Source organism: Bos javanicus, chromosome 5, assembly GCF_032452875.1.
Source record: "Bos javanicus breed banteng chromosome 5, ARS-OSU_banteng_1.0, whole genome shotgun sequence".
Lineage (NCBI taxonomy): Eukaryota > Metazoa > Chordata > Mammalia > Artiodactyla > Bovidae > Bos > Bos javanicus.
Window position 1 is genome coordinate 50012412 of NC_083872.1, and position 12957 is coordinate 50025368.

General features: G+C 41.0%; 1 protein-coding gene across 2 annotated transcripts in view; it reads right to left on the reverse strand.

Annotated features, from left to right (window-relative positions):
• Positions 1-682: 682 nt before the first annotated feature.
• The window catches only part of SRGAP1 (SLIT-ROBO Rho GTPase activating protein 1), a 312644-nt gene continuing 300369 nt past the window's right edge, over positions 683-12957 (reverse strand). For both annotated transcript variants that reach the window (XM_061416606.1, XM_061416605.1), the window contains exon 22: positions 683-5764. In XM_061416606.1, coding sequence (XP_061272590.1) covers positions 5387-5764 — 378 coding nt within the window. In that variant the 3' untranslated portion in view covers positions 683-5386. The remainder of the gene's footprint in view (positions 5765-12957) is intronic.

Here is a 12957-nt window from a genome sequence, read left to right on the forward strand (position 1 = left end):
CAATAGGGCATCACTTTGTGAAAACTCTTATGCTAATGATTTCTATAATTTTCTCTATGTATTTTATGCTTCAATAAAAGTTTATTCCCCTCCATTTATGTCATTTTTTTTTACATCTCATGACTGTTCCAATCTGACATTTTGCTGATACAATCTGCACATTACTGATACAGTTTTACAAAGCTATATTATGTATTGGTAGTCCTCAAGAATTCGGGGCAAAAAAAAGGTAAGACTGAAGGTAAAATATCTATACGTGGGGGAACTCTAAACATAGTCTAAACCTGAGGATTGCATTTCTGCATATTCAAATGAATCCCAAAGTCAGCTTGACAAGATTGACCATGTCAAAACTTCCTTCTAAAGGAGAAAATTCAATCTAGAATGTTTAGGACTGCTTTCTCAGCCGCTTAAGATCCTCCTGACCTGTTCTCTCACTACACAGGGGTCTCCAAACTATTCTAAAAAACCCTGGCTTCACAGACAAAGCCCTGTGAATGAGGCGCCATTTTCAAATTCACAAACAAAAATGAAAGTGAGGTGAAAAACATTAAAAAGAAAGGTAGTTTCACGTGATTTAACAATTCAAGGCAACTCAGCTCTCTAAAGGGTTAATAGTGACAAGAAAAAAAGAAATGGAAAAGTGCAGAGAATCAGACCCGACTGGAAGCAGACAAAGGCAGCCAGCACTATCTTATTTATTATAAAGGTACACCGTGGAGAACAGACCTGACTGGATACCGAAGCCTGGAATGGTACATGCGAAAATGTACAGTACTATACAGAAAAGTGCATTGTCACAACAGATTAACAAAACATTTGTTTTCCCTTCCAGAACTAGAAAAGCATCCCCCTTTACTTTCACCTCAGAGACAAGGAAATGTCATGGTAAGAGGCAGTACAGAGCCGAGGAGGACAGGATGGCCATCAGCAGCTCGTGAGCGGGAGAGGTGTCGGGGACCCAGAGAGTGACTGCAGGGAGGGAAAGGCACAGTCACGGCTAAGGGGAAAACGATGTCTGATGACCATGACCTGACCATGACGGACGAGGATGCAAGACTGGACAATACTGAGCACCGAGGCATAGAAAGGAAGCTGGGAGAGAGTGGAGTTAAGTTTCAAAACACTCAAGTGGGCGAGGAACTGGGTGTCGGGGAGAAGTGTGTGGGGCAACAGTAAAGAGCAAGGCTAAGACTCCTCTAAGATAGAAAGGCACTTTCACATGTACATACTACAGATGTACATTGACACGATTAGGTAACAGTCACAAGCAGGAAGCCACCAGTACTGCAACTGATCAAACCAACAGGAAAGGACAATACTGATTTAATTACGTGGGCAGGAGTTAACTCTTAAGTCAGTAGGTAAATAGCAGTCTCTCCTGTCACACAGCCACTTACTATACTTTAAACGTCTATAATAACCATCACACTATACACTGAACTTGGAAGAATGTTCTAAAGGGGGGCATTCACAAATGCACGGTTTATATATTTTCTTTTACTAAACAGTTTCTAAGATAAGCATTATGGAACCCAGTACAATTATTTAAACATACAAAATTCCCTACGTAATTTTAAGATACAGGTACCATTTTGATTATAATACAGACTCTTTTTTTTTTTTTAAAAGAAAGTATACTAGGGTGGGTAAGTGAAAGCTCAATTTCCAGTTTGTTTTATTGATTTGAACAAAGCTGTGCCAGAGTCACCCTGCTCCATGCCTGACACCCCAGCCCAGCTGGAGGTTGGCTTTTAGTTCAGGTGCTAGCCTCCATTAGGGAGCTCTGTGGGAAGAGTCTCCACTTCTAAGCTGCCCCACAGTTCCAAGTCTCCATGGGAAGTAACTCAGAGCCGAGACTCAGCCCCCAGCGCACTTCCTGCATTCATGGCCTCTCATTACTGTGGTCAGGAATGACATCCCAAATCTGAAGTCTTCCAAACCCAACAGAACCATAGGCTCTTAAACTTTGGATTTCAGAGACTGTAATTACCAAACTAAAGTTTCTTTAGTTTATAGACCCTAGAGGCTATGTCTCATTCCCAAATACTAAGGAGGCCTCCATGTCCCTGGTTTTTTTTTTAATTTCCTTTTTCTTAAATTATGAACCCATTTTTGGGAATGGCAAAAGAACAAAGACAGAAAACTCATACAATTTGACCCTTGGTGCTCTATATCCATTGATCACTGCTTATATTCATTTCAGTAGATTAAGTGGGACCCTGCTATACATTATTCTATGGATTGCTCAAGGGGCATCAAAAGATTACATTGTGTGAAAACGTGCAAAATTGTTAAACAATGGCATTTATGCCCAACTTGAACATGGAGCTCTACAAAGGGCCATTCAACAAACTGAAATAATTTTCAGAACACTCATCAGAAAATATGTTTTAAGAACAGTTCACTCTATGCTAATGATTCACTGCAAGCATCCTCACCCAAACCCAAAGGCCAATTTGGTAAATCTACTTAAGTGAGTTCTATGGATGGAATGTGAACATTCAGTTATATCAGCTGTGAATACATATTCTTGTGTAAGTGGAGTCAGGTAATCTTTGTAGAACTATCATTTACCCATCACCAAAATGACTCACTTCCCAAACTGCACATGAGGATCTATGATAAGATTCTTAAAACCGGGGTATAATCTTTTAGGAACTTATTTTCTTTCTTCTCTTCCCATTCCTTGAGGGCTACACTTTGGCTGTCAAGAGGACCACTTGCAGGTAAACCCTCGAAGGAACTCATTGGGTGTTTTTTTTTGATCCTTTGTGAAGGGGCCACCTTGTCTTATCCTTGGAATCTTAGACTTTTACTAAACAAAGTAAGGATAAGTGAGTCCTTATTGAGTCCTTACTCACTCTGAGGTCACATCCTTTCCTGGGAATTGAAGGGGAAAAAAAGCCTCAGGTGACAACAGAGTAATAGCGAAGACAGAGACAGGTAAAGAAAGGGAGTGATGGGAGAGGGTTAGGAGCTGTTTCCTGGAAGAAGGCACAGCCTCTGAGGCTCTGAGGTCTGGAGCAGCGTGTCCTCTGCCTTCCAAGGCAGCAGAGTCCTGATGTGGAGGGTGGAAAGGCAGTCCTCATCCCATCACAGGTGTCAACACCAAAGGGACGAGACACTGGGGAAGGTTACCAGGGAGAACTCTGAAGAAATGGCATTGCACGAGTAAGATCTGGAACACTTAAAGCTTGTACAAGCACCCTCCCCAAATGAGTAAGTTCAAAACACCTCTTCTCTTTTGATGCCTCTTCCATCAAATAAGTAAGTGGCTTTATAAGAACCTTCTTTATTTTAATTTCTAAAAGATTTAAAGTTTCCTCCACCATTACTTCCACCCCTTTCTCTGTTTCTGCTTCCCTATTGGACAACAGAGAATTGAGAGACCAAAGTGGAATCGAGAAAGAACTGGGAGATTATTCTTAAAAGTTTCAATGTTCCCGACATTTGGGAAGATTGTCCAGAAGGCTTGGTGCTACTCAGAGCTCAGTCCTGGCTGGGTTTCCATGGTTTCCAAAGGTGCTGAAAGACTAATAAAGCTCAAGGAAAAGGTTGGGAGGGTTGCACAAGATGCTGGGCTGGGCCTCTTTATCAAAATGGGTAAAAAGGATGGTTGCAAAAATTCAGAGGTTTACAATACCTGGAAATACCTGAAGTAATTTTTTTCACTATTTAGTCCATTTGTGAAATCAGGCTGCAGTCAAGCAACCAGCAGTGTGATTTTCAAAGGTAACAATACCTCATAAATGAAACCTCTCTTTGCATTAGAATGATCAGACTGGCAAACTGAGGTAGAGATCAAAGTAACGATCTTGATTTTAGTACAGATCCCCATTTTTTTCCACACTGATGCATTCCCCATTGAGCTGAGAAATCAAAGTCCATACTGTAACTCTTAGGTGGGCATGCGATTGGCTGCCAGTTTGAAATCAAAGTGTTCCAGAGGGATTAGTTCTGGCTATCCATTTTTAGGGGGGGGAACCCCAAAAGCAAACAAACCAACCCTCTTCATCAGTAAGTTCAGTGACAGAGTAGATACAATGCTTACAGATGGCATAAGTGGCTGCTGATAGAACAGCGGTGATCTGTACCTTAGAAAAAAAACAGAGTTCAAGGTATTCTTTTTAAGATAGAGGGGAAACCGAGCATAAATATGGGCTAAAGAAAGACTATGGGTGAGGATGTCAGAGAAAGGGGATCCCGATGGACTGGAGCTGACTATGTGAGTGATGTAGAGACCAGTTGGGAAAAAACAAAGCAAGCCCTGGTTCCAGGCTGAACAACTGGGAGGAGATCATGCTGGAACCATGGGGTCGTCTTCCCGCGTTGGTCTGGCTCTTACCAGACCACAGCTCGAAGAGACAGCTGGCAAGGGAAGCTGGGGATTCAATTTAGGATCAAGAGGCCTCTGCAGCATGTTTAGGGGAACCCAGATCCTCTAGTCAGGGGAAGAGAAGGCCAGGTGAACCAAGCACTTTCTCCATTGCTGAAGAGGAAAACACAGGGCTTCACGGGAGCTGGAAGTTATTTTCTAGGCAACAACAGATCTCTGAAGGAGTGGACAGAATAGGGTAACCAGAAAGTCTTGAAAATTAGACTGTTCTGGTCTGTGCTGAATGCAGCGGATGGACTTGGAAACCCTCCCGGGGCCTGATCAGGCCCAGGGGAAGAGTCCAGCAGGAGCTCTGGAGGACTGTCCCCCTCTCCTTTCCCAGATTTAGTTGGTGCAGTAACTGCAGAGGTTCTAGCACCCCTTGCTAAGATTTGACCTGGGCCCAGGGAAACGACTGTTAGGAAAAAGACAATCCTACTCATTTGGGCAGTGTGCTGCAAATCCCACTGGGAACAGCCCACTGTGACAACAGCAAGTATGCAGCCTGGGCTGGTCTCAGCCCTGCTTCATGAGATCAGAGGTACTCACTGTCAGCTACTAAACAATACCATTGTCACCTTTCAGTATCACCCCAAGTGCCACTGACCAACACTGGTTACACTCCAGGGCCTGGCACTGAGATTCTCCTGCCTTGAGATGCCGGCGTTTCTGACTCACCGGGCTACACTAAGCCTGAAGCGCTGTGCAATGTGCAGGGCAGAGCGGTGCTGTGTTCATTACAAACGGTGCAGCATTGGATTTTCAAGTAAGTCTAAGTGTTTCTATTGTCTTTAAAATGGCATATGTCCAGTTATTTAAAAAAAATTACAAAATACAAATGCCCGTGTTATTTAGCTAATCTCAGACATTACATTCGAGAACATAGAAAAGCCAAAAGATCTCCAGTTATAAGCACACGACTAACGCAAGTTATGGATCTATGACTTTTGTCACTAATCCGTCTTCTCTTTTTAATCATCACCCCAGATGACCATGCTCAGGTGGGTGTTACATTGTGCAGGACTTGTCTGCTGGACCTTGGGAAGGCGGGGCGGGCCCCACGGTCGGGTTTGTTTTTGGAAGAACAGCAGGTTTCGGCCGAAGGGCTGGGGGCTTCAGCTGCACGCCCATTCTGGGTGCCACTGCAGGCTTGAAAGTACTCAACGTGTCACTGGAGGAGCTAGTGCTCCGGCGAATCTGAGGCTCTGAGCTCCTGAGAGCAACGCTGTGCAAAGGGCTGAGCGATTCCGTGGAGGTGGCAGGGGTGGGAGAGTTTTTCACTTGTTCTAAGGTATCCAGCACCACGTCGGGGGCATGCTTTGCTGTACTCTGTCTCTCCAGTTCTCGGAGTTCATTCAAAGCAGTGTTCATCGTCTCTTCGATATCCTGTTGAAAAACAAATGACAGATGGTAACCCAGACTTATCATGGCAATCATTTTGAAATGTACAGAAATGTGGAATCACTAGATCATGTTATCCCTGGAGAAGGAAATGGCAGCCCATCCAGTATTCTTGCCTGGAAAATTCCATGGACAGAGGAACCTGGCAGGCTGCAGTCCACGGGGTCGCAAAAAGTCAGCCATGACTGAGAACATCAGCACAGATTGTGTTATAGGAATTAGCGTTGCAGGTCAAGTATACTTCAAAAACAAACTCATAGAGAAAGGAAGCAGATTTGTGGTTTCCAGAGGCAGGGGGGATGGGGCAACTGGATGAAGGCAGTTGAAAGAAATGAACTTCCAGTTATAAGATGAATAAGTACTATGGGTGAATGTACAACATGATAAACATAATTGATACTGTTGTAGGTTATATATGACAGTGGTTAAGAGGGTAAATCCTAATGGTTCTCATCATAAGGAAACATGTTTTTTTCTTCTGTTTCTTTAATTTTACATCTCTATGAGATGATGGATGTTCACTAAACCCTCTGTGTTAATCATTTTATAATGTGTGTAAGTCAAATCAGTATGCTATACACTTTAAACTTATGTACAGTATTGTGTGTCAATAACTCAATAATTAACTGGAAAAAAGTAATCAGAGAGACAGATGAAGTTGATAATTAATGGTAATGTACAGAACCCATATTGTTGTTGTTCAGTTGCTAAGTTGTGTCTGGCTCTATGGAACCTCATGGACTGTAGCATGACAGGCTCCTCTGTCCTCCACTATCCATACATGATCGCTGGAAAAACCATAGCTTTGATTATACGGACCTTTGCTGGCAAAGTAATGTCTCTGCTTTTTAATATGCTATCTAGGCTTGTCATAGCTTTCCTTCCAAGGAGCGAGCATCTTTTAATTTCATGGCTGCAATCATTGTCTGTAGTCATTTTGGAACCCAAGAAAATAAAGTCTGTCATTGTTTCCATTGTTTCCCCATCTATTTGCATGAAGTGATGGAACCAGATGCCATGATCTTAGTTTTCTGAATGCTGAGTTTTAAGCCAGCATTTTCACTCTCCTCTTTCACCCTTATCAAGGGGCTCTTTAGTTCCTCTTCACTCTCTGCCATAGAGTGATATCATATGCATATCTGAGGTTGTTGATATTTCTCCTGGCAATCTTGATTCCAACCTGTGAATCATCCAGCCCAGCATTTCGCATGATGTACTCTGCATATAAGTTAAATAAGCAGGGTGACAAAATACAGCTTTGTTGTCTCCTTTCCCAATTTTAAACTAGTCTGTTGTTCCATATCCAGTTTTAACTGTTGGTTCTTGACCTGCATACACGTTTCTCAGGAGGCAGGTCAGGTGGTCTGGTATTTCCATCTCTTTAAGAATTTTCCACAGTTTGTTGTGATCCACATAAAAGTGTAGTCAATGAAGCAGAAATAAATGTTTTTTTCTGGAATGTCCTTGCTTTCTACATGATCCAAGAAATATTGGCAATTTGATCTTTGGTTCCTCTGGCTTTTCCAAATCTAGCTTGTACATGTGGAATTTTTCAGTTCACATACTGCTGAAATCCACCTTGAAGGATTTTGAGCATTACCTTGCTAGAATGTGAAATGAGCGTAAGTGTATAGTAGTGTGGATATTCTTTGGCCTTGCCCTTCTTTGGAATTGGAATGAAAACTGACCTTTTCCAGTCTTGCGGCCACTGCTGAGTTTTCCAAATTTGCTGGCATATTGAGTGCAACACTTTAACAGCATCATCTTTTAGTATTTGAAATAGCTTAGCTGGCATTCCATAACCTCCACTATCTTTATTTGTAGTAATGCTTTCTAAGTCCCACTTGACTTCAGGATGTTGGGCTTTAGGTGAGTGACCACACCATCATGATTATCCGGGTTGTAAAGATCTTTTTTTGTACCGTTCTTCTATGTATTCTTGCCACCTTTTCTTAATCTTTTCTGTTTCTGTTAGGTCCTTACCATTTCTGTCCTTTATTGTGCCCATCTTTGCACGAATGTTTCCTTTATCTCCAATTTTCTTGATCTCTAGTCTTTCTTTCCCATTCTATTGTTTTCCTCTATTTCTTTGCATTGTTCATTTAAGAAGGCTTTCTTATCTCTCCTTGCTAGTCTCTGGAACTCTGCATTCAGTTGGGTATATCTTTCCCTCTCTCCTTTGCCTTACACTTCTCTTCTTTCCTCAGCTATTTGTAAAGTCTCCTCAGGCAACCACTTTGCCTTCTTGCATTTCTTTTTCTTGGTGATGGTTTTGGTCACTGCCTTCTGTACAACGTTACGAGCCTCCATCCATACTTCTTCAGGCACTCTGTCTACTAGGTCTAATCCCTTTAATCTGTCACATCCACTGTACAATCATAAGGGATTTGATTTAGGTCATATCTGAATGGTCTAGTGGTTTTCCCTACTTTCTTCATTTTAAGCCTCACAGAAACTCACATACTTCAAAGGAAGCAGACTAGCAAAAAGCATGACTGTTTTAACAGCAATGTGTAATGTGTATAAACTCAATGCTATTTCACATAACTACTGTGACTCTGAAGGTGCAGGAGACAGATGAAATGGCTCCAATAGCTCATGGAGCCACAGAGCAAGCACTGGCCATTCTGAGGCACTTGGCAGTCTTCTGGTGGTTTTGACCTTACATGCTGACATCTTATATAGAATTCTATCTCAGTCTATGGTAAAAGGTGGCTTAAATTTAGACCAGCAATTTCTTAAGAAAAGTGAATAGGCATGAAAAATCAGATTTTTTCCATTCATTCAACAAATAATTTTTGAGCACTTCTTATATACTTGGCTAACTTCTATCAGTTCTTCAAAATTCACTTCAAGCCTTCCCTGATGCTTCTGTTCAGTAGGTCTCAATAGTAGTGGTACTGCTCCATAGAGAGCATTTCTGTAATATGGTCTGTTGTGTATTTTTAAATGTCCAAATAACTGGATAGCATTTTGTGAGCAGAGATATTGGATGTCTTAGATAATTTACATGCAATGAATTGCCCCAGATCTTGTTCAACTTTTTAATATCCTCCAGACATTTATGTAGGTGAAATTTTTTTTATAATAATCTGAGTCTAGAACTTAACTCTTTCTTATCTATCTTACATATCTTAACTCTTTTCTTATATATATATACACATATATATTTATATAGTGTTGAGTTTTCTAAGAATGAAACCATCATGTAAATTTTACTCTGCTTTGGTTAGAACTGTATGACCACTAGTAGTAAAGAACCTGCCTGCCAATACAGTAGACGAAAGAGTCACACGTTCAATCCCTGGGTAGGGAAGATCCCCTGGAGGAGAGCATGGTAACCCACTTCAGTATTCTTGCTGGAGAAACCCATGGACAGAGGCGATTGGCAGGCTACGTTCCATAGGGTCGCAAAGAGTTGGGATACAACTGAAGCGACTTAGCATGTCTGACAGAGGGTGGTCCACCACTTTAAAAAATCATATCACTCATGGGAACACCATTATGGAAACTGAGTTGAGACTAGTTACTACTCATTTCAATGTACATTAAAAATTTTTTAAATTCATTTATTACATATGGCTGTTCTGGGTCTTCATTGCTCCTTGAGCTTTTCTCTATTTGTGGTGTGCCAGCTTCTCATTGCAGTGGCTTCTCGTGTCATGGGGCACAGGCTCTAGAGCATGCAGGCTTCAACAGTTGTAGCACATGGCTCACTAACTGCAGCGTGTGGGCTCTGGAGCAGTGGTTCAATAGTAGTGGTGCACAGGCTTAGTTGTTCCACAGCATGTGGGATCTTCTTGGATCAGGGATCAAACCCACGTCTTCTGCACTGGCAGGCAGATTCTTTACTACTGAGCCACCAAGGAAGCCCCTCAATATTCATTTTTAATTGTATTTATGGTAAGTCTACATGTAAGTGAAAGCATCTCACTATTTCATTTGTCTTCTAGTGTGCATGTGTGCTAAAGTCGCTTCAGTTGTGTCTGACCCTATGGATTGTAGCCCTCCAGGCTCCTCTGTCCATGGGATTCTCCAGGCAAGAATACTGGACTGGGTTGCCGTGCCTTCCTCCAGGGGATCTTCATGACCCAGGGACTGAATCTGTATCTCTCATATCTTTTGCATTTGCAGGTGGGTTCTCTACCACCAGTACCACCTGGGAAGCCCATCTTCTAGTTTAGTTAATCATTAACTGAAATACATTTGTTTTACTATTTCTATTTTTCCTTTTTATTGTATTTAGGGCTTTATATGTTTTTTATATTCCATATAAATGGAATAAGCCAGTCACAAAAAGACAAACACTGCATGATTCCACTTATATGAGGTAGTTAAATTCATAGAAGGAAAAAGTAGAATAGTCGTGGCTAGGACCTGGGCGGGTGGGAGGGGAAGATAGGCATTGTTCTCAAATGGGTACAGAGTTTCAGTTTTGCAGGATGAAAAAGTTCTGGAGATCTGTTATGCAGCAATGTGAATAGTTTACTGACCTGTACACTTAGAAAGGCTGGATGGCATCACCGACTCGATGGACGTGAGTCTGAGTGAACTCCGGGAATTGGTGATGGACAGGGAGGCCTGGCGTGCTGCAATTCATGGGGTCGCAAAGAGTCGGACATGACTGAGTGACTGAACTGAACTGAACACTTAGAAAAGGTGAAGGTGAGAACCTACTGTGTAGCACAGGGAGCTCTACTCAATGCTCACTGGTGACAAAGAGGGGATTTCTGTATATGTGCAGCTAATTCACTTTGCTATATGGCAGAAACTAACACAACACTGTAAAGCAACTAAATTCCAAAAAAAAAAAAAAGTTAAGAGGATCTGTTGTACATTGTTCATTCACACACACACACGAGTATTGTGTGAGGTAGGTAGAGGGCCATTGCACTAGTGTGACTGAAATGCCTCTTCTCTACATTTTTAGGACTTCCACTCACCTTGAGCATTAGCTTGTGGCTCTGGAGAGCAGGAATTGATTTCCACACCCACCTCCCTCACTGATTTACAAGTACCTTCATGCAGCGACTGACCACTGATTTAACTCTGTCTATAACGTTTATCATGGGAGCTGCCATACAGTAAGTGCTCAATAAAGACTTGCTAAATGAATAAACAAAGATCCAGTGATCACATAAGGATAAGTCGCATTTTTAAAAAAGCTCTATCAGGGGTTCCACTTATTTGCTGAAAGAATTTGCATGTTTTTGGTATGAATACCATGATGGCAGGCTCACTTATCCTCATGGGAAAATCTGAAGATGAGAGATGGAAAGATAAATAAAGGATACAGCTGGAAGCCATTTTGTGAGGATGACATCACTTTACAAGTGATTATTTTCATATGTGATTTCCATTTGGTGCTAAATATATGGATTTGTTTTTTACAAGTATTAGCCCCAGAGAAAACATGCAGAGCCTGGTTTATCTGTTGAGTTTTTGTTTTTATGATTTACAGTTAAAAGATTTCCTGGTTCTAGAAGCAAAAGGGTTAAAGTAGACCTTATTATGCCTTTCCACTACTAATCTCCTAATTCCATGTCTCTCTAACCTAAATAGTGTTTAGTATGCTTTTTATAAGCAATGATGTTATGGATTTTTCAAATCATTAAATTCAATTATAGTCAAATATCACTGGTTTTAAATACACCTCAAATGACTCTGCATTGCCTTTAAAATAGACAAAAACCCAAAAAGGTCAAAAGCCTTTTTGATTTTTGCTGAAAAATTATTGTGCACTTAAAATTGGATTAATTTTGTAAAAACACATTAAACTCTCCATGTAATCTAATTGCTTTCCAAAATTCTTTTTTAGTTAGGACAATTGAAAATAGCTTGGAAATTTGTCATATCAAAATGCAGCTTTCCTGGAGTGTTCTTTGTTAAAAATGACCCATCTTTAATACTTCCCCATGTTTGTTTCATTAATTTCTCACTCACTTTTTTAAGCTTCAGTGGTAGCTAGAAGGCACTTTAAGATTACTAAAATGGCGAACCCTGAATCTATTTCACCTCCTTTTTCACTGGCCATACATACATTTTCTTTTCTTTTTTTTCATTGAAGAATACTTGATTTACAATATTGTGTTAGTTTCAGATGTACAGGATAGTGATTCAGTTTTTTGTTTGTTTTTCTGTCATACGTATATTTTCTGATGGCTTGTGCTTTAAAAAGAGCCAGAGGAAAAAAATGGTAGAATGATGGAAAAATTCGTTAATATTATTTTACTTATACTTTGTCAATTGTAATCATTAGAAAAAAAACTACAAAGCCCTTCTCTGCAGTCATTTTTGGGAAGTGAAGATACATGTGCATTCAGGAGTGACACAGTAGCTGGACTTGTTGTTCTTCAAACAGCCAACCATTATTTTTCACTTCCTTTACTGACTAATCCTTCATTTCCTAAATTGAAAGTGTCACCTTCATCATACACTAAAAATGCTCTGTTTCAGGGTTCTTGATTCTGTTCCCTTGATTTGTCTGTTTTACTAGCTCAAGCATACGTTCAAGATCTGGGAGGGCTAGTCTTTCCTCATTCTTTTTTTCTGAATCTTTCTGGCCATTTAGGAGTGATGGGTTTGACTGTCCTCGGTCTTACATTTCTGCCATGTCTCTGTTTAAATCACTATGATACCTTGAGCTGGCCAAAAACCTCATTCTGATATTATGGAAAAACTACAATGAACTTTTTGGCCAACCCAATATCTGGGCCCTTCTTGTAACAAATGGCCTCAGTTCAGTTCAGTTGCTCAGTTGTGTCTGACTCTTTGCAACCCCATGAACCGAAGCATGCCAGGCCTCCCTGTCCATCACCAACTCCCAGAGTTCACCCAAACCCATGTCCATTGAGTCGGTGATACCATCCAACCATCTCATCCTCTGTCGTCCCCTTCTCCTCCTGCCCTCAATCTTTCCCAGCATTAGGGTCGTTTCAAATAAGTCAGCTCTTCACACGAGGTGGCCAAAGTATTGGAGTTTCAGCTTCAGCATCAGTCCTTCTAATGAATATTTAGGACTTATTTCCTTTAGGATGAACAAATGGCCTCAAAGAATGAGCTAATTCCTGTTTTCTTTAGTTGGTTCTATACAAAAGATATGGCTCTAGAAAGTAACTCCTGTAATGCCACCTTCATCATACCCTGGTACTTAGCATGCAATATTCTCTTCAAAGCAG